The following is a 25,794-nucleotide window of genomic DNA, read 5'->3' on the forward strand; positions in this document are numbered from 1 at the left end:
ATTAAAAACTTAATATACCCACCCACAAATTATTATGGATATGTTTTTGGAAATATATTCCACCACACCATTTTTCAATGTAGCCTACATGCCTAGTTCCATATGTTATAGGTATGGAAAAACTTTTAATGTATAAAAATTTTCGTGTAATTGAATACTGTACGAAATTTTTAGCCCCATTTTGTGTAAATTTAGTGTAACTAAATGCTTGTAAAAACCTCTAAATTTGATCAACTGAAATTTTTCAAAGTTATAATGATGACCAACAAGAACTGATTCCATATAAATTGTGCATACCATCATTATATTATATTTGATTTTTTCCTAATTTATTTTAGGTATGTAATCATTACACTTAATTCAAATTCTTGAATACCAAATTGCCTGATATTTTTGTTCTCAAGCCGCCAAGTCAATAAATCGTAAATAATTATCATTATTGTTATTTCTAACACGCAGGCAATAAGATCCTAATATAGTTTAAGTTTACTTACAATGAAAGGTACCTCTTTGATTATTGTGTAAAAATATTGCGATAGTCAACAATTTCATGTCATTAAGTTTTTTTTTATTTCACTACAAGAAAAACAACGAAAGCTCCCGATGAAGATAAAATAAGTTACACCCAATGTCTGCCTAAATACCTAATTATTCACGAGTGTAAATCAATTGCTTAGAAACAGGATCGGAATGTTCAGGAGTGGACCGGATCAGACCGGACTCCATTTCATCAATGACTACTAAATTTAACGATCTCCTACACGTGAATATATCAAGACACTTTAAAGCAAATGCAGGTAAGTATGTCTATATTGAAAACATTTTTAATATAATATATTATAGTATTTTCTTTTAACAGAAAGCATTTTTGCTAAGCATGATAATGCTGTAGTTTTAATTTATTATTGACGGATGTATGTTAGGTATCTTTATGTATCGAGTATGCTAAATCAAACTGGTGACACGGTGAAAGGAATAATGTTTAGTTATCCCTAACTATACTACTGAAAAAATATTGTATATTTTATAACGAACGTCACGAAATATTTCACGCCGAAGACAATAACTAATAACAATTAACTATTTCTTGCCAAAATGTTCGTTACATTCTTTTAGCTTAACACCCTCGATACATAATATTATTTGGTTGTGTTATTATTTAATTACGTTATTTTGACATTTATTATTATTTAAATTATGATTTAAAAAATTAAATTTTATAAAAGTAATGAGTAGTGACATCTAGTGACGGAATTATGAGATGTAATTAAACACAATTTACAGAAAAATTACCTATGACAAAAATCTATATAAATTGCTTTACAATAAAAAGATTATAATCTACTTTTGGTAAAGAAGCACCACAGTATTATTAATAATTTATACGAGACAATTGAAACGCCTCCACTAATAATTTGATTGATAATACTATGTAAACAATATTATTTCTTACTAAAAGTATCACCATCAGAATAGGGCAACTGATATACAAAGAAAGAATTTCCAGTTTTCTTAAAAAACTTTATTTTAAAATAAAATTATAAAAAACATTAACCATGATTAATTTATATGAAAAAGGTTTTACTCATTGATAAAAATAAATCAATTGAATGCTCAATTTATATATTATATACTTATTTTTTTTCTTGTCATTAGATAATAAATGTATTGGTGGATTAAATCATTTTGAAAGTCAATTTTAAAATAAGTCGTTAATCAAATTTCTCGTAATTCCCTCACTAGAATATTCTAATAGCGATTACACTGCCCACAAAGTCTATCACGCAATGCAATAATTTCGAATTATGTTAACTAGTACGATTGCGAATTGACAATTTTATTATAGATAGATCTGCTCAAAGAATAAAAAAACCAAATGTTTAGAATAAAGGTAAATATTAATATGATTGAATGATTTATATATGATTTTTGCATATTGTGATCTTACAAATTTCACCTAAGAATTGCTAATATGCTATTTTGTATTATAACATCTTAAAAAAGGAAATTAATAATTAATATATTTAATGATAATGATGAAAACTGATAATTTTAAAATTCTTTTAAAGTAGTTCTTGTTTTGATATTGTAAAAATTATTTAATATTTTCTTTCCTCGTTTAATTGGCATATTATTAGGACACATCAAAAGTTCATAGAATCACAATAAAATAGAATTTAGTGACAATTTACGCTTTTTTGTTATGATTTTGCTGCGAATACACTCAGTTCTGTATTGGTCTTATGTCATGGCTACGGATGTTTTCGCAGTGATCTGCTAAACCACTTATCGTCCTGCTCTTTCATGTACGTATCAATAACCCCAACCCACATTTCCATCCTGTACGTTATATATTGTTACAAAATTGCAGCCATGACATGTTTGGTTGAAGAATAGTACGAAATTATCTAGTTAAATGAATATTATTTGCCATCATTGTATTAAATTAAAATCTGTTACAATACAATTTTAATAATTCAATAAAAATATTTAAAAACGTGTCATTAAAATGGTTGTTTTATATGTGGGCATCAATCAAAATAACCATGCAGCAAATCTACATACACACAAAGCGCCTGAAGGTGAGGCGTAAGGCAATGACAGATATGTTTTCATCAAATATTTTTTACAGTTCAATATTTACAAAAAGTAATTCAAAACATTTGCACATTTTAATTAAAGTGATGAAGGTATTGTGGGAGATAAATAATATTTAAAACCTGTCACATTTATGACATTTAGTACAAGATGAGTACCAAGTATACCTAGTTTTAGACTTTTTTTCTTACGAACCTAAATGGGTATTCCTGGTATTGTTAATTAAAAGACTAGGAATATTAAATAACATTAACATAATTGATTGATTTACTATTATGACAAATAATTGTAATAATCTAATACCACATTGTGTCAAAATGGAGTTTAATATTGGTACTTACTTACAAAGTCAACGCACAGATGTCCATAGTAAAATTTTCAAGTAATAGATTAACAATTAAACTTTACTATTAAATAGCGAAAACTTTTAATACCAATTCAGTTATTCAGCGGCTGTCGTTATAATCATTTTATTTTTAAGTTAGTAAGTATTAGATTATTAAAATATCTGTTAAAATAATATTATGTAAAAAAAACATCAAAGACAGCTTGAAAAATAAATACCTAGATGTCAGAAAACAAAATATTTATTATACGAGATAAAAAAAAAATATATTAGCACGAATTGAAGATAATATAGCAATTAAAGTCTATGCAATGTTATGAATATTTTTATTCAATCACAAATTCATTGCAGACTAATAGTGAATAATTTAGGTTACATTGAAGGCCTACAGTGTTTGGGGTAGAAGGATTTGAAAATTCTTATACCTAGTTGAAATTGATTAGAAAATAGGATGTCGAACAATAAAATAAATATTTTGATTAAAATTTCATACAATGGAACCTGCACAGTAAATGGAAGCACAATATTTTATAATATACAAATGCGTTTTCTTTTTTATTATAGATTGTAATTTCAAAATACTTTACATATTTTAGGAAAAGGAATTATAATAATAAAATTGTTTATGTTTTTTTTTGTATAATATTTATGAGAAACATAAAAGCTTTCTTGTAGTAATTGAAGTCGTACACATTAACGTTATAAAAAGAAATTTTACGAATACGTAGTAGTTACTTAAAATATTTACAAACATTTTTTCTGTCTTATTTTAGCATATTAATTTCACAAGAAAGACAAAAAAAAATAACAAATACATTTCATTAGATTGTCAGATAGTTTATGTAACATTTCACTTAATAATAATTACATCATTATTAATTGTTTTGACCTAACAAAAATAGCGTAATATTTTAAAATTACCAACAGAAAATTACTGATAATATTCTGAATTTTATTAATTATTAAGATACAATTCATAATTTATAGTATTAAATTATATAAAAATAATAATTAGCAAGGATTCAACATTAATTATCAAAGCATAAATTTCATAGAAAAACAGGTTTTTTCATTTGTGTGTTTGACATATTTCCGATGATAGTAGTAGTGTAAGGTTACATACATACAATAAAGATTTAGTATTTGATGAAAGTTTCTTTTCTGTACGCAGCCACCCTTATCTATTCGTTTTTATTTAGAAAGCTACGAATATTTATTTTCCAGCTGAAATAAAATTTAAATATTTGAATATTTTCTTTCAATGAGAATATTGTGGTTTAATTTTTGTATAGATTACGACTTTATTTAATGGGAAATGATATTTTCATTGCAAAATTACAATATTATGTAGCGATTGAAAATTGATTAATGTGTTTTTTTTACGTTAGTTTGGTTTAAAATATTGGGTATTCCTAGCACCGAGAAGAAATGAATCAAATATTCTGTGGTCTCATCGATTAAGTTTTATTTATAATCTAAATATACTTTAATCAATCAATGGTTTGAGTTTAAAACTGTAGATTAATAATTAATGAAAAATTATTCATGTTTAGGAAATACACCTCAAATTGTATAATATGGTATCCTCTTTGGCACTAATACGCATTACATAAAATATGATTGGTTTTTCTTTAATAATAATTGTCAAAAAAGCTGTTCATTAAACTTAACAATATTTCTTTTTACATATTTACACATAATTTGATTAATATTATTTACAAAATGAAAAAATAGTTTAGTGTTAAAACTTTTGGTGAGATATTATTTATTACGCACGTAATGATTATTATAATGAAACTTAATTAATTATTGTTAAATCAGAGACAAAATTTAAGTGACCTTGTATAATAATATTAAGGAGTTAACCTTGGAGGTACAAAAGCTATCGTTATAAATTATAAAATAGTGCTTATTCTTTTTAACGTTAAATGTGCCATTTGTATTGTGTTCTTCTCACTACCTAGCTATCTCTTTCACACACTCATTTATATAGATAACTGGAGCAAAATTAAAGGTGTAAAGCTGCACGATTTTGATTTTGATTCAATATAGAAAAAAATGCCTAATTTATACAGTTTTATACCTCCACGGAATTAACGGTAATATTAGTTTTTTTTTTTTAAAACGTTCAGCAGCACAAATAGGGTACTATGATGGGTTAAGACATATATACGTATAATATAGTTATTACAACTTTCACTGACAATATTAAAAATTACATCAATATACATACACAATATAATATACAATGTTGTCGGGCATAAATCCCTCTCCGCCAAAAATTCCAAATAACTCACCGCAAATTACTATAGCAAGGTTCTTATTGCATATAATAAAATTAAATCGCTAAGCAAACTGCAAGCACTTTGTGAATTCAGTGATAACATGGTTGATGATATCTAATTTCAAAACCTAAGGGGTGTCTCGCACTTGAGTAGTAAGATGTAATGACATTGTTGATGTTGATTTCCTAATTTCAAATACTTCATGATTATTATAAATAATATATATAAAACGGCTATGTTGATATAATAATCTGTGTTGATAGAATTGTTCCACAATCTATCCACAGATAATCATTAATTCAGTTTTAGTGATTGATTGACGTTCATATAATATGTAGACTTTTCACAATGGTAATGATTTTTTTCAAACATCATTCATCCTAATGCACGCATCGTAACTGCTGGTCCTACTACATTAAATGCCTCCATATCACATTTATTATGAAAATACCATTTTCATAATAAATGTCAGTATGATATGATGCCACTTTGGTATTTTTAACCCCATTGTCTTCACAATAATTCATCGCAAAATCTTTTACCACCCCTGTCTAAATTGTGTCACATTTTTGAGCTCCCCCCATTCATTACAAAACAAATTTGCTAAAAAAGATCGATTTCAGTGTTCTCACAGAATAATATTTAGAATTTGGTTGATGACCCCTATTATAGTATAGGATAAGAACTATAATACTACAGATCTGTCAATGTGACCTTCACCTGAGTGATCTATACGCTGCAGGGTTGGTGTAGAGAGGGGTGTAGGATATGTTTGGAGGTTGCAGTATGATTAAATGAAGTGATCATGTTATACACATACCACATAACTCTGAAGTTCGATAGTTTTGACAGAAAATATGACGTAGTTGGAGCGACGCTGAGTTAGAGAAAACGATGCAATTGACTTCATATAACCGCAGTTGGAAATAGTATATATCCATTCGTGCTCACTAGAACTACTAAGAAGACTAGTTTATGGCTTAATTTTTCCTCTATAGTAATGAAATAATAATCACTGCATCATCCGATCAACACAATACATAACCTCAAACTGGCTCAAGTGCGAGTCTACACTAAGTCGTGTAAAATGATGCTATCGTAGATGATTTTCGTGAATGGTCTATAGTCTATCAGATAGACTCTATCTACCATGTTATCAAAATGAACGTGTGTCTAAAACTTACATGTTTATTTCAAATGTATATTTGAAAGTGTTCGCTCAGAGAATACATCACTCGTTAAGCAAGCTGCCTCAAATAGTTCTCCAGTCTACTCGATGCTCTATGATGTTGTGTTATCATTCCTTCATGATTATAATAATGTTTCTAATCAAAAATATACTCTTTTTTTATTAAGCTTGCAAAACTGTATTACACTATGAACCTAATGTTAATCTACGTTATGAAAATTTTGATATCTTATAAAAATTAATAATTCCCAGTCCAGGACTGTGTTCTTTATGAAAAAGTGATTTAGTAGAATAATGCATAATTCTATAAAATATGTATGTTAATAATGATATTCAAAGGTGTTTCATGCAAAGATGATGGAATCCTTTTTTTTTTTATTGAAATCTACTCTATATTAACTACTGCTTTAAACTAATATTTTCATTTTAAGAGTAAGAGCATTTTAAAAATTCGAGAGAATTTCATTTTTCTTCATGAAAATAATTAATAAAATAGAAGTTACATCGATTTTGATTTAGAAATTGTTAAAAATTTAAATGTAACATTATTTTGATCATCACCATATATGGCTTATCCTCTTCAATCCACCATTTTGAGAGCGAGATAACCATTCCTTCAATATCAGCCGTATCAATCTCAATTATTATTATCTGTAGGTAATTAATTACGTTGTGATCTTATAAACAATAATTGTTAATTGCAGTGTGGTGCATTTGACCCGAATATAAAGTGAAGCATTGACAATTAATATTAAACAACACTTATTAAATTTTAAAGACGATAGTACAATATATTATTATTAATTTATAATCTCAATTTTCCATATAAAAGAGTAAAGATGTTTATCTACCGGCGATATGGGATGGTCATAATTGATTATAGTTTCATTGTCATGTGTGATTTAATTTAATTTCCCACTTTTAACAGTCAACTGTAAAGTAGATACAGGCCTGATAAAGCCCACTATGTCCACTATTAATTGACAATCCCTTTTTTCCATCTTTTGTTTCAAGCCATCGTCACTGGAAATAGCATTATGGCAGAATCATACAAAATGCGATCAATATTTGATTTGATCACTTTTTACTGCTGATATCTTCTTATAGCAGAATAGATTTTCGTCCTCATTGATCAGATCAATTATTAATATTATATAATAACGATGTTTAATTACATTTACTGCTCAATTACGATTAATTTTAATTTTTTTTTTGTCATGTTTTCAATAATAAAATAAGGAAAACATTATTCAAGGTCATCTTAAATTCCGGTCAATATTACAAACTTCAATTGAATGCGGCACTTCAGTCTAAACAATGATTGTTTAGATGGAGTAAGTCATTGGATGGATACGGCTGATACATGATACAAAGAGAAAGTTATCACCGTTGCCAAGCATGGAGCAGTGAGGTGCGCAGCGCAGTTGTTCGTCCACTTAGAAAAGCATGTGGCAGCGCACATTGCTTTGCGTGGAGCTTATTCCGTGATGTGGGCGGTGAGGTCGACTCCCTGGCGAGCCGGGTCCGTCCGCTCGCCGGGGTCGGTGGCGGGGAGGGAAAGTAGATGTTAGGCCTCTAGAAATATCAGAGCTGTTGGCTTCGGCTCCAGATTTGACTTCTTTGCCTCCACCACTAGAAACTCGATGTCCTGTCGGTCGCGCTTTGCAAATGACTCCGCTATGAGCCGCGCGACCGCTTGATGCGGCATGCCCTCCACTCTTCTGCCGTCTACTTCCAATATTAACTGGCCCACTTCCAAGCCACCTGCATCGTGGGCAGCACCGTTTTCCTGGAAACATTCAAAATTGCAAAGTCATTCCAGTAACAGTGTATAGAACATTAGCCGGTTCTATGCCTTCAGCGAGTTTTCTCACTCTATGAGACCACGATCGACAGGTCGCACATACGAATTTCGTGAGTTATCTCGTCTGAATTTCAACTCAAATTACTAGCCACTACCGATTGATTCTCATATTCTAAAAAATTAAACATACAGTGACATCTGTTTGAATAATTATAAAATACTAAGCAACAAATTATCGATATTACAGCGATTTTAGTAAGAGTTTAGCTGTACATTCAACGTGTGTCATTAAAAATCTGCAGCCTGTCAGATACTGCCATAGTAATATTCTGAAGGGCGTACGATCATAGTTTATTTTAATTTTATTTATGTTTTAAAAATATTGTCAAAAATAATGAATACATTTATACTGGGACCTTTGTAGCCAGCGTCTACCGTAATACGTGTAAATTAATATGGTGTAATTTTGTACTTAGTTCGAATTTTACTCACGAGATGGCTGTAACTGTGAATAACAGAAAATTGTTATTTTTTACAGGTCACTTCAAATTCAAAAGTCAATTCAGCAACATCTAAAATGTATTTGTATTTAGTGAAATTCTTAATGAATATGTTTTCGGTGGATCAAATTTGATCTAACTTTGTCTTCACTATCATCAATAAAGCTGTGTTGTACCACAACCAGTGAATAAAATGAAATTCATTTGAATATGTAATTTTTATCCTGATATTTCCATGCCAGCTCACGACTTCCATACCAACGAAGACTACTATCTCTTCACCATAAACAATAACTTAAGTATTTGAAATCTATTTGTTTAATATTTTTGTTCATAAACATGTTGTTGACATTGTTATATCTTGTGTGCTTATTATCAATAGTGCTCTCTATTTACATTCATACAATGGTATATTTTGCATCAGGTGCAACTATTCAAAAATCATGAGTTAGAATAATATGGTGTTATGTTATTTGTTTACGTAAAAATTGTAAAAGAAAATAGTGTAATTAAAAAAATAAATATTTATTTTTATTCATTTTACTAATAGGTACTAGTAGTGAGTAGTGACATCTGACATTTTTAATTTGCAATATATTATTATTTCACACTGATGACACAAATTTTAGAAAATATTAATGTTGATTTCTTCCGTGTCGTACAAACTGAATGCACTTACGTGTATGTTAATAATCCGAGGTAACGGATGCTTAGTGTTGGCGCCTCCTTCGATAGCGATGCCTAGAATGGGTTTGGTCTTCTTAACAGTTATATGTAGGTTGCCGTGATGGTCGGATATCACTCGGGCAGGGTGGAGTTCGGGGCCTCCGATGGGAAGCCGCTGCATCGACTGGTGCCTTCGCAGTGGCCCACCGTTCTCTCCGAGGAGGGCGCCGCCTTCTTCTTTCATGTCGAAGCTACGTGATAGCTTGTGTGCAAGCTCCTATACAATAATACATTCACAACTTAACATCAAAATAAATTAAACTGTAGAATTAACATACGGCATCTTTCACGGCATCCACCAATTATTTAGTAAAATTTACGTAGAATATTGTAAAAAATAGAAATTAGTTACATGAGGCTTTATATTTATCACCTAGAACAAAATGTACGATAAAATTGTGGTGACGTCCAATACTAATATAATACAAAACGACTTTTATTATGAAGCATTGAATTATTTTTAGAGCTGTGAAAATCGATATGTACCAAAAAAATTGCTGAAGATTTATTTTCATTTAGTATTTTATTAGTAATTGGTATTAGAGACGTCTAGTGACAGAATTACGAAACATGAAATTAAATAAAATGTAATTTGAAAAATAATGTAAATTGATTTATAAAAAAATACATAATAGACTTTTATCCATTTTAATTAATTTATTACAACGTTTTTTTACAACGTTTTTCTTAGCTCGTGTTCTTAATTGTCCGGTACAAATCTTGCAACCGATTTTAAAACTAACTTCCCGACTAGCTAGACATTTGAAACTTTTTGAATATAAGAGAACACGATGCCAATGCATTTTTTTAATACTTTTAGCCATCTTTCAGTAGAATTTAATTAATTTTCAGTTAATTCTGTTTTGTATGAAAAGTTATTCCGATACCATTATTGGTTGCAATTAAATTATTAATATATACGTGCGTTACTATGGAAATCAATATGAAATGATATTTCATTATTCAGTATTTCTATCAAGTACAAATTTTTTTGATTGTTTAAGCTAGTCAAGTCAAGTTTATATTATGATTCAACAGAAAATTTAAAAACGTTGTACATAAAAAGTTCTTTTTATCTTGTAATTATTTTCAAATAATATTGATTGGAACACTAAAACTATCAATAAAAAAAATACGGTCACCATACCATGGCAGCTTGATTGATAAATATATAAAGATCAGTGATTCGAAACCAGCACGTGATTCATTTGAGTGGTTGTAAGCCACGAATTTCTATAGAAAAATAAAACTTTATAAACATACTAAATGCCGGGTAAACACATTAGCATGGCGATATCCGGTGGGCCGCGAATTTGTATGAAAAAATAAAACCATTTTTTTTGGAAAAATATTAAAAGTATAATATATAAAGAGTTGTGTTTCGGTTAGGTATTTCACCATGATTCCGAAAGATGGCAGTGTGTATAATGTATAAAATTATTCCGTATAATGATTGTAAATTACAGCGTGTATACACGCTCATTTTCTATAGCCAGCCTTAAGCCTACGGAACTGTAGGTATATTCCGAGAAGATGATAAACTTTTCGCTTATGGTGCTAGCATTGTATGGGTATATTATTTGAATTTATTTTTGCATATGTATCTGTTTAAGAGCCGGTCCTTAAGGGCAGCACGTTTAGTATATTCATCATTGCCTATTGCTATACATACTATCTATGTGTACTTTACTCCTCTGCGCATCTTTTCTATACACATGGCTACTAACAGCGGCTATCGAGGGTAGTTTATCATATTTATGTATTGAGGCGGTTGGAACTGTAAAAATTGCTATGTTTTAACAGCACTTCTCTCTTAGGTGTGTTAACTTTTATACTGAGATGGAAAGTTTTGACAGTTTAGACGGCTAACTTATTGTAACAATTATAATACCTTAATACATAAATATGATAAACTACCCTCGATAGCCGCCAATAGCAGCCTTGTGTATAGAATAAATACGTAAGACAATAATATTATGTAGTTCTCTGAGATATAAAAAAAAATCCTCAAGTGTTTTGCCAATCTAAAAAGAATGGCAATAGATACTATTGAAACATGATCTCAACTAATGCTATTTTCAGTATGTAGTCGAGATTATTTTTTCTGTAAGTAGGCATTTCTTTAAATTTAAAAAGTATTTATTTTTCTTATAAGTGTAATATAATATTCAGTAAATATTTATTTGCATGCCTCGTAATTCCACCGTTAGATGTCAGTAGTATTGTAACTCTCCTCCTAAGTCAGTTATATTTTCACCAATAAATAAATACATTTACACTATGTGTAATAAAAATAAATTAACATAATAATATAATGCATTGCGGCATCACACATGATTGTTTTTATCAATTATTCAATAAGAAAATTTAATTTATCATTTTTTTCAGTATCTATTGCAAGAAACCGATAATAATATGAAATTCAGTGCACGAAAGAGGCAATGTATAAATTAATTGCATTCTTTAATACTATATGTAGATCAGGGCTCGAAATGGACCGGAGCGCCATTCTAGTTCATTAAATCCCCAAAATTATCGCTCCGTCTCGTGGAACAAAATATTTGACCGTCTGGGCTAGATAGGCTATATAACAAAAATCTAACACACTTATTTTTATAAAATCTACATAAAATTGGATAAATATGTTTTGTAAACTTATCGAGCGCTCCGGTTCGTAAAATTTTCCATTTTGAGCGCTGATGTAGATATAATGTGTACCTACATCTCATAGTGTAGGACAATAATTATTTATCTAATACACACTGAAAATAATGTTATATTCAATGCTAAGCAAAATTGAGGTAACAATAAATTTATTTATCTTAACCACTTTCTCTTGGTATGTGCAAATGAATACTAATGAGCGATTTTATAATAATGCATGTAAATTTGCGTGTTTTAAATCTCTCAAAATATCGTGATTAAAGATAATAGGTAATAATTACTTTTTTATATAAGTAATTAATTTCTCATCTCACGACATGCAACATTGAACAGGTATTTCATTCATTTCATAAATTGTTCATGAATATAAAGTAATATTTTTAAATATTGATGTTTATAGAGTCAATGATGTTGATAAAGAGTCTTCCTTAGTCCAGCAGAATACAAACCTTTATGATGAGAAATGTATCAAAAACAGATATTACAGTAAGTTAATTATTTATTTACTAATACATTCTAACGAAACAGGGCTTGTTTACACGGGCTTAGTACTAATCATTAGTACTCGCTACTCGCACCAATACCGACACGTGGTAACAGGCCGAATAGGTAGTAATAATTGGTTATTACTATAATAATTCAGCCTGTTTATACGTGACGGTATAAGTGCGAGTAGCGATTATTAATGATTAGCACTAAGCACGTGTAAACAGGCCTATAGGCTGAGTAATTAATATTATGTACTTACAATTGATAAGAAATTAAATATTAACATTTTTTGTTGACACTACATTTGAAACGTAACATTTTATGACATTTTTTTGTGAAAAATTAAAACGAATAGTTTACCTACTGAATAAGCGAATGAAGGACGTTATACTGAATTCTAAACAACATTGATAGGTGATACTAGTTTATTACATTTAGGTAGGTAATATGTTCTAAGATTGTATTTAAACTATCGTGAAATAGATTACACAGTTTAATACGGAAATTACATATATATAAAAATACACACTAAACACAACTAATCTAATTGAGACGTAATATAATCCGTTTAGGCTTAATTTCTTCGATGCGTTAAACGCATTAGTTCAACGCACGCATAAAACGCAGCGGTATTTTATGGCATTTGGAGCTACGTTTTACACGTGTGTAGAGGCTAGACGTAGAACGCATAACAAACAAATAGTGGTTAAGCCTGTTAGGAATAATTATCTGGGCCTAAAACACTAGAGTCTGTCTTCTATAAGCTGGCGTGCCGGTTTCCCCCCGATTCAGCATCCATCTCGTTCCCTCCCATTGAAAACTTGTAACAGTTGAACGCGATGGCACAATGCTTTTCGTGTGACGTGTACGCTAGTTTATAGAATACAGACTATACATGCAAAGAATTTTGAGGACAATTCAAATTTATATTTATCTTAATGAGCTCTCGTAATTTTATGATAATAATTTATATATTATATAATGTAAAAGAATGAGAGAATTTCATCATTCAGTAGGTATAAAATTTTGACACTGTTTAATTATGTGTAAGTATTGCATGCATTTAGGGAAAGGAGTGTTGAAGATGTCCATTTATTTATTTATTTATTCATAGCTAACGATTTTGTCACGTTAATAATTAAACAACAGTGGAAAAATACATTTTTTTAAAACCATGCGACAAAGATGCATAATAATTAATCACTTGCGTAAATAAACACACCGAACTACTAAAATGACTCAGTTCAATTAATTAAATATGCGTGCTTCGAAAAATATCCAAAAATACATAACAAACTAATACAATAATATATTTAAAAAAAAATACAATTTTCTATAACCTGTTAATTTTCTTAGTCTAGTAATCATTATATTTTTTTTTTTACAAAAATTTACTTTATGTCTGACTATCACAATATATATATTACTAATTTAATGTAAAACACAGTAACCATACAATGTACATAATATATCGTAATAATTTAATATAGTACAATAGGAATTTCTAAGAATAATAATTATTGTAAAACGGTCAGTTTAAGGTACTACGTTAACGGTTATTTTGAAATAGGTCCCTAAGATAGAAATTTATCAAATTAATTTTAGTAAAATATAATGTAATTTGTATAAAATTTACAGATTTATTTATATTGTATTGAATTATTAGGGTTCCTACGTATGTCTCGTATTATTACTAAATTTGTTCGTATTTTATGATTGATCTGCTCCCTAAAAAAATGCTAGTACGAGATAGATGTGCGTGTACAGATGTGCTGTAAGGATTTTTTTTACACTCAGAAACACTATTTGAGATTTTAGATCTTTTTGATAAAGCGAGTTCCTTCTACCGCCACTGATTGTAAGAAATCAGATCGTCATTTTTTCCTCGCAATAATTATTATATAAATACCTTTTGGGGAAGGCAACATTTTCTACAAGCTCTGGGCTAAGGTGTATGGCGATTGACATTGGATTGGCTTATTACTAGATATTTCAGGCGAGATTTTAGCAACGGCATGGGTAAGAAAATAAATGGTGCTGTGGGAGACATGATAAAAGTCTTAGTATAATCATATTTCCCATTAAGTTCTAACGATCGTCAACCTCGGGTATCACTCGAAAATATTTTATTAGATCTCCGTTAGGTATGCAATCGACGTTTGATATTTAGCAATTGTGTGCGACCGGCGTAATAATACATTATCAACAACTCTTTTGGAGGAACATGTTTCTATATTTTTGATTTGTATTATTTCGTTTGTCGTCTAAATTAGCAGTCATATTCATAATTCAATTATTTTAATAACGTTATTGCGTTGTTAAAACCTCCGATGTGACAAAATTGAAATTTTACAGGATATACAAAAACTGTTATATTAGAACAACAGATAGTAACATCAACAAATTATTCTTTCAATTAGTATTGTTTGCTAACATTCAAATAGGCATTGTAGCAAATCGAAAGCACGAATCCGACGTAGAATGATTTCAGGATAGGTATCTAATAAATTTCGTTACTATAAATTCTTTGTTGGAAAATAATATTTAATAAATAATCAGTTTTTAATGATGTAAGCTGTCCATTTCTTGTTAAAATAAAATAAGAGAATATAGATAAAAAAACTACAAAAAAAAACAATATACATAATATAGTACATTTTCTACCTGAGATATGTAGGACTTATTTTATTTTGTAAGTATCTTACAGTTAAAAAATGAGACGTGTTACAACGAAGGTTTTTATAATTAATTGTATTTACTTTTTATAGATTATTGAGAGTTATACTGAACTCTGCAGTCTAATATAAACGAATAGAAAATAATAATAAAAAAACAATTTGACAAAATTGTCACATTGGAGGTTTTAACATGTCAAAGATGATAATATGCGGTTTATGTATATGCAAATGAATGACTTTTATTTAGAAAATGCATTCAATAACGTGAGATAATCAATGCCTATTTTCACATTCAATTTTTACTCATTAAGGGGGGTCATATATGCCAACAGAGAACCTAGCGGAAAAATACGAAGCTAGCAATTTGAGAATTTGTTTTGATAATATACATGTATCTGAAAACATTAAAAAGTTTTTTTTTAAAGTCAAAGATAAGCTAACAATTGTAAAAAAATGTGAATTTGTCACATATTTGGTATATATGTTACGTTATTATTACATTATTTTTATGGTTATATTTATTATTAAAATTTAGTTAATTAAGTTGTCAAATTTTCGCCGTTTAGATTTTTGACTAATTCATAGTTTTAATATTTTTATATCTATTTTAAAAAACATAGATTTTTACAAAAAATATAAATGTGTATAATTTGAAATCCTTTTTATTTATATCAAATCGAGCTTAAATATTGGGACCTTACATAAATAAGATTTCATTTATCATTTAACATCATTTATCAAAAAAAATGTCTCAATTTGCCAGCTTCGTATTTTTCCGCTAGATGCATCTGCTGGTATGTCTCATCCCCTTAACATAGCTCCTTACCATTGTACAACATAAACGTAGCTTTGTATTATATTGTAAAATGTTATCAAAATAGTCACTGTCTCTTACGATAGTTTAGTCGATTTGAACGATGTAATGTCAACAATATCAATCGCAAATGGAATCATTTGTTGCCAAATATTATTAAAAACAAGACAACATTAATTGGAGCGTGAATGAAACAAACGAGTGTGATGTTTTTGTAAATATATCTAATAATACCCAGGTATCAAATTACTATGCTGCTGTATTGACGTAATATACGTGGCGAGCTTTCGGAAAATTCGAGTCAGTCTACGTGGCGCCTATCCTATCGAATAAAATATAATATTATATCCTGGCAACATCGTACTAATATTATACCTACTATTAGCGTTTATTGTACACCTTACGGCGAAACTTCCTTATGAATACAGCTGTTCTTGTAAATGTCACATTGAAAATACACAAAAGTTTCTAATCAATAAAATTAAATTATAATTAGTAAACATTATTACTCTGTGGTTTTATGGTATATCTATGCAGTTTCTACTGACTACTTTGCATATTTATATAACTAACTAAGTACCTAAACATTGCTGAAACTAATTAACAAATTGTCTATAATATTATGTCTACAATGTGTGCTATAGTTAATTTCTAATAAGTACTATTAAGTTAATTATTTCTGGCAAAACGTGTAAAATGATAAAATGAATAGTAATTGCTAAATTAAAATAAAGTGTTGGGAAAATATTAAAGAGTTAAGAAAGGTGATAAAAATAATTTAAAAACAAAAACAATTATCTGCTCTGTATATATATATATTATATATACATATAGTCAACCGAGTTATTGCAAGTAGGTAATATGCATTGTTACCACTATGTTGTTTATAATTCAGTTAAAACTAATTTTATTGTAAAATAGAGATATTCATTAAAAATTGATAAAAATGCTAGTCGTGAAGTGATTGGTGTTTGGAATTATACTAACATATTATGTATACCTGAGATTTAAAAAAATGAGCTTTAATAATTAATTAATTATTATTATACCGTGGTTACCCCATGGGATGGGTGAATTTTCTACCAATAATTGTGTCTGGTAAAATGTATGTTTAAAAAAATCTACACTCTGTGGAGATACTATGTTTAGGAGTGAACATGTTAATGTACTTTTTTTACTAATTGTACTGTATATAATTCGCTACCGGAAAGCAACAGTGAGACAAAGTGAAAAAGTTGATTTTGAGATAAGTATGCTAATCGATTACTGAAAAAAATGTAATTCTACTGAATTTATTAAAATTATCATGTAATTTCAAAGCAACAGTGTGAGAACTGAGATAACCCACTGCTAATAATGTTATAGAAAAAATCTTACCATTATCATATATTAAACACTAAAATTCAATTATCTAATTTATAAATTAACTTGTATTTTTGACTTATCCCACTGTTTCTTTCAGGTAGCGATTTAAAAATGTAACTATTATTTAGTTTAAAAGATGGTAGCTATCTAAAAATAGTGTTGATAGTTTTTTTCAACGGAGAATAGACTTTTATAAAATGTTAACTATTTAACATTAACAATTACACCTACTATTAGCAAAAATATCTTTTAGTACATCTTCAAGCATTCCATATTATCATATTAAAACTTATATAAGTAATAATATATTCCTATTAAAAAAGAGAATTAGGATGTTTTACCATATTCGATCTTAAGAAGATCAAATGGGCCTCTACAGAGTGGAGGTTGTACCTATTAACATTTTTTAAATACGAGAAATGGATGTTAGTCAGTTGCTCAACCTATTAGGTCAAAACACACATTTAAATACAACATCCGAATTTGCCAGACTCGCGACAAAATACGGTCGAAAATAAGAATATCGAATATTTATTACTAATGACTTGTAATACATTTATAAGAAACAGCTGTTCCTGTAAACTGTAAACATATATTCCTCCATGCCTGATTGGCAGTTTTTTTTGTTTTTTAATGTAGGTGGAGCCCTAGTTGGATACTATAAAAATAATGTACTTATAGTCCAACGACAAAGCAAAACTAGTTTTATGTGTAGTTTTTTTTCTATTTTTTGTCAACCAGGGATGAGCAACCAGCGGCCAACGGGGATGATTTTATTGAGGTAAAATATTAATCGATAATTTGAAAAAGTAAATATCAACAAGTTTTTGATATTTAATTTGTCAAAAGAAAGGTTTCTCATCACTGGTGGAAATATAAAATTATATGAATAATACAATTTATTTTTGTTAGTATATTTTCATTTTTTACGAAACATGTCTTGTGAAAGAGAAAGAAGTATAAAAAATAATTGTGTTGTTTACCTATTTGATCATCTAGCCATGGCCTTAGGCAGTTATAATTATTAATTGTATAAATAGAAACTACATAATTATTATCTATGTATGTACATCTTACGTGTTATAAAAAAAATGTTTGTTACTCAGGTGTAGATAATATGTCAGTAATATATAATAGTAATTATTATTATAATGTGGTGAAATGATTATTGGTTTTTATTACAAGTCGCGACAGACCGCGACATGGCGGGGCGAGGCGGCCTTATCGTGTGTGGACAGGAGAAAGTGAAATCTTATAACACTAGAAGAAAGTCTCTCGCGGCCGATCTCTTAGTCACTTACCCCTCCCTACTTTACCTCTGATTCATTTGCGGGATGACAACCGTGGCGAGATGCTAACCGGGTTATATTGTGTCAATTTTTAATTTTATTATGTATGTCGTCAATGTCAGGTCAGATTATCGTAAGCGCCAGTCACGTGACGCGTCAAACGTCATGTTAATATACCTATTTGATTTTTGATAGTTGAACAACATTGAATATTATATTTTCAGGTTGGTCAACTAGTATGGAACACAGGTTTTTTTAAGTTGGCATACATACAAACGAATAAAATATTTCCGAATATCTGAATCTAAATAAACCCTGTTTCCATTATATAATATTAAGTTATTAATTATATATATATTAAAGAATTAGATCATTATGTTTTCCGATTAAAATGAACCTTTATAGAATTGATACTTAGATGATAATCGCAAACTAATGGCCTAATTGTTAATACCAACTTTGCGAATCCATTCCAACATTCACCGAAATCTTTTACGTTATTTTTTTTTAAACTGGTGATTTAGAGGCCATCCATTGACTGAAACCGTATGTCATACTAAACTTATGATTTCTGTTCATGAAAATATAATATTTTTATTAAGTTTTTAAGTGTAAGTGTATGGTATAAATGGAAACGATCAGATTCTTATAATATTATACTTTATGAAAATATATTTCCATGAACAGAAATTATAAGTTTAGTATGGCATACGGTTCTAAACCGCATATGGTTTCAGTCCATGGATGGCCTCTTATACGTGTGCAGCTCCACCATCCTATTTTTATCAGACGATAAAGATACGATTGCTTTGATGGTGGCTAGCCAACTTTCAATAAGGGATGGCACACGAAGAATTTATAAACTCATATTATTGTGTATTACGACAGTAATATATATTTAAATCAAATAATATTTGACATCAATGCTAGTTTTGTATGTAATATAAATTATGAAATAAAGATTAAATAATGTGAGGCAATGTTTTATAGATTTAAAAAAATACCCGAATTACTAATCGATGTGAACGATTTTTAGAACTATGTAATTAAAGAATACTTTTGGATTGGTAGCAGTTTACGATAATTTGTGTAGAAAATGACGTTATGCATAATATTATATTTGTAGATGGTTTATACCTATTTAATTTCTGTAAAAAAATACTTATAGGGAGCACGAGGGAAAGTTTCTAAATAATCAATCAAATTAGAAAAAGAATAAGCAAAATTGTTAACTAACTACACACAATTTTATTTAAAAAAACGCTGTGTAGGAGTAGTCAAAAAAAGGCTTTTTTAAGAAAACGGTGCAAATCACAGCTAAAATTAGAGGTTCAGTAAGAAAAGAGAGTAATGTCACTTTAGTCATAAAAAGGCATTATGAATACATTATTTGACTGTCCAGTAAGAATATGCCGATATTGTTTAGGTACATTTTTAAATCATTGAATGTTTTAGGCAACAAATACACAAAAATATCAAAACTGGATTTTTCAAAAGCGAGAGAAAGAACAAAAATTTTTTTACAAATGCTAAACAAACAAAATTTACAAAAGACATTTAGATAATTTTAAGAATTTCTAAAAATGCAGTGAATAATGATGTTATTTGAAAAAAATGTGAGCCAGATCATGATCATGCTTATGGGGTGCTTTTTAGAGGTTTTTGTTTGTTAAAAAAGAACGATTGCTCTGTAATGTTCTTCCCTAGTATGTCTACTGCCAACCTGATGTGCGTGTTTTAAAAGCTTACATTCACAAGTAGTTTAACTCACTCCAGATACTGATAGAGTAATCGTACTTATATAATAAGCTCTATAAAGTCAACTCAATGACCTTTCATCTATTTAGTGTTTTTCTACAAGTCGAATATTGCAGAAAGTAACATTTCAATATTGTTAATTTAAGTATGTACAAACGTCCGTAACTCAAATAATCATATTATAAAAATAATAAATAAAATATATTTATTCTTTACAAATGATTTAATTCAAAATAATTCATTCTTGAGTACTTTATTAATTATCATTTTAAAGAACATAATTTTGTGAAGACTGTATTTTTTAAAATATAAAAACTATAAAAAAATTGGTAAAAACTATTTTTTGTTACTCAAAATAATAATGACGATAGCCTATAGTTGTAGTAGATACTGGAGATTTCAATTGCTAAGGAGTGTTTTTGTTTCAATAGTGTCTACGTAAGGGCAATATTATTATCGCTGCAATTTGGTTATAAATAATTATATTTTACGTTTGATTTATTTTATCTATAACTTTAACATACTTACAAAATGTCAGTAGAGTGTAAGAGTTTTCACCGCGTTTGCTCCTCTTAGCGAATTGAAATTTCCAGTGGCGATGTGTTTCGTATAAAGTCAAAGTCGTTCGATTATATTTTGAGTTACAGAAGTTTTGACCAGCGATTAAAATCAAACACAGCACCAGGATGGCTACATAAATATAATTATTGAAGCTAGTAAAAAAACGTTCAACTATTCGGCGTGCATGTAGATAGATTAAAGTGCGAATAATCGATGTTGATCCACCGGCAGGGCAAAGGAGACTTACGAGAGGTCTTCCCCAGTACCACGACTTGACTTTCTGCGTCCAGCCCCCCAGTGAGGAGCGCAGCCCTTCGAGGTAGCCGCACTGAAACCACACCACACCGCGAGCCGCGCCTTTAGACAGGTCTCACCATCATCGCGATAGCATTTCGACAAAATCTCTACTTCCACAAAAATCTCTATCCCCACAAAATTAATTTTGACTGCAGCTGTGCGTGGCCGGAAAATCATCGAAAACAATCGATTCCAACGAATACAATTCTTCGAAATTACTCTGGTTCGAATGCATTATTTCGAAAGCGCAAATTTATCGACAGTACAGTTCTTCGAAAATATAATTATTCGGATTTAAAATTATGTGTAGGCAAGTAGATAATAATATGTAAAAAAAAACGGTGATTTATTCGTAAAGATCAATAAAATGTGTTGATAAAAAAAGATAGAAATGAAAACAAGATGCATTAATAATAAAATAATATTTTGTAAATAATATTTGTAGGTATAGGTATAATACAAAACTTAATTATTTAAATATGAACTATTTATATTATGCGTTATTTAAAAAAAATATATGTCGATATTAGTGACTTATTGTGAAGGATTTTGGTTATTGTAAATTTTTACTATGAATTAATTTTATTTTCGAAGAGTTAGTTTCCTTGTCAAACAACTACTGTACTGCCTAAGGTTTATTTTCGAAGAATAAATTGACTTCGAAGAAATCACCGGTAACCGTTAAAAAAATATTATGATTTTATAATAAATAACAGAATCTAACTTGATAAGCGCGACGGCGAAGCGAAATATTGTGTCATGTTAAATTTATTCATATGTAACTACCCGATATATAATTTTATGATTTTATTATAAAGGGAGATTATATTTTATATAAATAAAAGAAAGCCATGTTCAACTATTAATTATTGTTAGGCTGTATCGTCTAAATGTAATAATTTAAAATAATATTATGCTTTCTTTTCAAATGACGATGATATCCGAAGAAGAGAAAAAAAAATAATAATTAAAAGAAACTAATTAGTGTAGTAAATACTAGGTAGGTACAATTCTATTTTTTTATGTATTTAATAAATATTTATAATGAATTTATATAATGAAGTGACAGACACTGTATAATAATATAACGAATTTTACAGAATAGCTAACTATCAAACTAAAGAACATACAGTTACTAATTTAAAAAAATCTTTGTGGAAAAGTTTTCATTGTCATACTTTCTGATCTAAACAGTTTAAATATTTTAAGATGCTTTAATAGGATTGGGTATATTAACTATGTATTAAATATATTCAAATTTCGTTAATAAGTATGGCCTAATAATTAATATAATATATATTCTATTCATTTAAAAATAAATGCGATATTAGCATACTTTGGTTGTGATCGGAGCTAATGTTGAGGTATTATGTTATCTACGGTATGTAATAAATTTAGCCGATATGAGATAGCTAATTCGATGTCATTAAATAAATCTAATTGTATAATAATATTAGAACTGAAAAAAACGAGCCATACTAAAACACTATGTAGTATATAATATATAACAAGGGCGGATCTAGTATATTATTATCTTTATTATCAATACGGAATGGATTTAAAAATATTACAATGACTTTTATATTTAATCAGATTTTTTCGATACTACTATAAACAGTTTTGCTAATTATTGCTCCTACTTCGAGTGCAATATGGTAAATTGTTTTTAGAAAATAAATGGTAATATGTTAATTTGTTTTAAACGAAATATTACAATCGAAAATCATTATTTACTGCGAACAGGTTACTGCATTACATTCTAAAATAATAATTAATGATGTGCACTACGTAATTCACAATTCAGTGCCCCAGCCTATTTATATATAATTAATAGACGGCATTGGTATTAGGCGTGTAAACTTTAAACTTTCTCAAAAAGCTTATTTATGTTATTATTGAAACATTGAAACACTAATCGAAAATGAAAAACTAAAAAATGAATAATTAAAATTAAAAAAATATTTAATTTCTTTGTGTTTTTAATAAATGTTGAACAGTAAAACAATTTGAACGGATGATATAATTTTATATAACTAAATGTCTATATTAATCATTTTTGTACAAAAGTTTTTCACATGCCTTTGTATTGGGGGTGAATTATGTTGAATATAATATATTTTACAAAATACCATTTCTGCAAAAAAAAAAACTATCCATCCGTTTAATAAATAAGATCCGCCCATGTGAATATCTATGTATGTCGAAATTATATAGATTCGACTATGGGGTTGGAATAAACAAGCTTTAAAATAATAAATAATTAAAAAAAAGTAATGACAAAAAACCTAATGTTTAAAAAATGTAATGTTTAATTCTCACCTGGTCCTGTATCAATGGGTCAATGTTGTTGATGAGAGGCGTTGGCGGGCACGGGCAGCGGGTGATGGAACCACCAGGTGTCGAGAAGAGTGAAGAGCGCGGCAGGGGAGGGGGCAACACCGACAGGTAGCAGGTAGCGCCATCCGCGAGACAACAACAAATTTTACGTCAGTTTCACTCCAACAACAGTCGATTGTGTGTCGTTATCGTAGAAAAACATCGGACCACAGTGTTTTGTTTTACCATATCGATAATAACATGGTAATGAAGTAAACAGTTTAACAAAAACAATACAAAGTTTTACAAGTAATCGAACATTGTACGGCTCGGAGAAAGTCAACACAGGTGTGAGTACACGATTACTTGACTATTTAATTAGTATATTTATACACGATAGGTTAAAAATATCATTGATGATTCTACAATGTACAATAAGTAAAAAATCTTGGTGTTGTCGTAATTTTGATCGATTAATTTTCAAATTAAAAATAAATGAAGGAACACGTCAATATCATGACCACAACCTTCATTTGTGTTTTTTATGAAGTATAAGTAGAGTTTTTGTTATGTACCAATAAAATTACTCTCTTTTAAATAAGTACTTACTACAATATAAAATATGAGAGAAATATGATGATTTTCCTGTTCCAAATATACTACATTTCCAAGAGACTTAAAACCATTAAACATAATAATATAAACAATTATAATTAGTTTGTAATAAGTTTACTTTACTATTAAGAGTAATATATATTATAATACTATTGTAATTCTGGAATTGTGGTAGGGTTTTTTATGGAAAACTATGCACCTACGTACTTATTTTTTAGTTTAAAATTATCATATACCATGTATTGCAATATCAGTGACATTTCGTCTGGTAGATTATATTATGAAATAACGTCGGAATGAAAGATTTTTTGGTTATTAATAATATTTATTATAATTTCCCTTCAGTTTTTGCCCTTTGTATCTAGATCCTTTCATGGGCTTCAAACCTCCTCAAATAGTTAATACTTACATTAGGTACTTCATAAATTCTGTGGTTGTATGGTAAACGTTATTAAGTCGCGTTTAACAAAATTAAGATCTTAATGCCAATGCGTGTAAAGAATTGTGCTTTTTTGTATATCATAGATTTTGTCACGTGTGAGCAAAATACATCGATATTTTAACTTATTTTGTAGAAATAGCTTGAATTGAGAAAATCATTTTACTTATTCAAAATATTGAATATAACAAAATATCAAAAACTTAAATATACATATAATATAATGTAAAAGAAATAAAAAGAGATACATACACCAATTACCTAAACAAGAGTATTTTGAAAACAAACTGTGATTTATTTTAAAATCGATTATCACAGCTGCAACCAAACTGACTTAAACACTTTTACCCTGAAACCACAGAATTATAGCATTTAAAAAACTTTATATAGCAGACTACTAATGGAATAATATTATAGACATGGAATGGAAATAAAATAAAATCTTAATTACTCGATTTATATTGAATCTAAATGTCTGATAAAAATGATCATTATCCCTTTATCTTATAAAACTATAAAATAAATTATATTAAACAGGTTTGTTTATTAGTCGATAGCTAGTCCGATTGTCACAAAATAATAAACTTAATTAAAACAATCTTAACTAATTAAAAAAAAAACGCGATACGTAGTACGTGGTTACTTATTTCACACAATTTAATAGTGACATTGCCGGGTATCAGAGGCTTCAATAGATAGGATGTTCTCAACTGTAGTCCACGAAAATGGTGTTGATCATTATTAAATAATGTGGAATTAGTCCTACATAATTTGTGTTTTATTAATACAATGCTTTACCACTAAGTATTGACAGCTTGACACTATCAAACAGATTAATGAAGCCAGTGTGGTACAACTCCCTATAGGCATCTTAATTTATCACTGAAGTTAGCTGTGGTCATTGATAAATTTATGTTATTTACAAAATCAGCAATTATTTAAAGTTATCTATATAATTTTGTGTGAAATTAAAATATTTTTTTCTTTTTTTCGGTCGTAGTGAGTTACATAATATGCTCATACTTCGAATGCAATATGGAAACTATTTGTAGAAAATTATT

The 25,794-nt window shown here is 28.8% G+C and overlaps 2 protein-coding genes across 5 annotated transcripts in view; one reads left to right on the forward strand and one right to left on the reverse strand.

Annotated features, from left to right (window-relative positions):
* Nucleotides 1–7,638: 7,638 nt before the first annotated feature.
* LOC147066314 (whirlin-like) overlaps nucleotides 7,639–25,794 on the reverse strand; it is a 183,241-nt gene continuing 165,085 nt past the window's right edge. For 3 of the 4 annotated variants that reach the window (XM_085956041.1, XM_085956038.1, XM_085956040.1), the window contains 2 exons: nucleotides 9,402–9,665; nucleotides 7,639–8,207 (listed from right to left, as the gene is read on the reverse strand). In XM_085956041.1, the coding sequence (XP_085812167.1) occupies nucleotides 7,986–8,207; nucleotides 9,402–9,665 (486 nt within the window). In that variant the 3' untranslated portion in view covers nucleotides 7,639–7,985. Of the gene's footprint in view, nucleotides 8,208–9,401; nucleotides 9,666–21,313; nucleotides 21,395–25,794 lie in introns of all 4 variants that reach the window. The other variant, XM_085956039.1, reaches the window with a different exon arrangement.
* LOC147066315 (uncharacterized) overlaps nucleotides 23,804–25,794 on the forward strand; it is a 46,241-nt gene continuing 44,250 nt past the window's right edge. The window contains exon 1 of the mRNA XM_085956042.1: nucleotides 23,804–24,029. The gene's annotated coding sequence lies outside the window, so the exon portion shown is untranslated. The remainder of the gene's footprint in view (nucleotides 24,030–25,794) is intronic.

Source organism: Rhyacophila brunnea, unplaced genomic scaffold (assembly GCF_057557595.1).
Source record: "Rhyacophila brunnea isolate RB1 unplaced genomic scaffold, BYU_Rbru_1.0 scaffold_5, whole genome shotgun sequence".
NCBI lineage: Eukaryota > Metazoa > Arthropoda > Insecta > Trichoptera > Rhyacophilidae > Rhyacophila > Rhyacophila brunnea.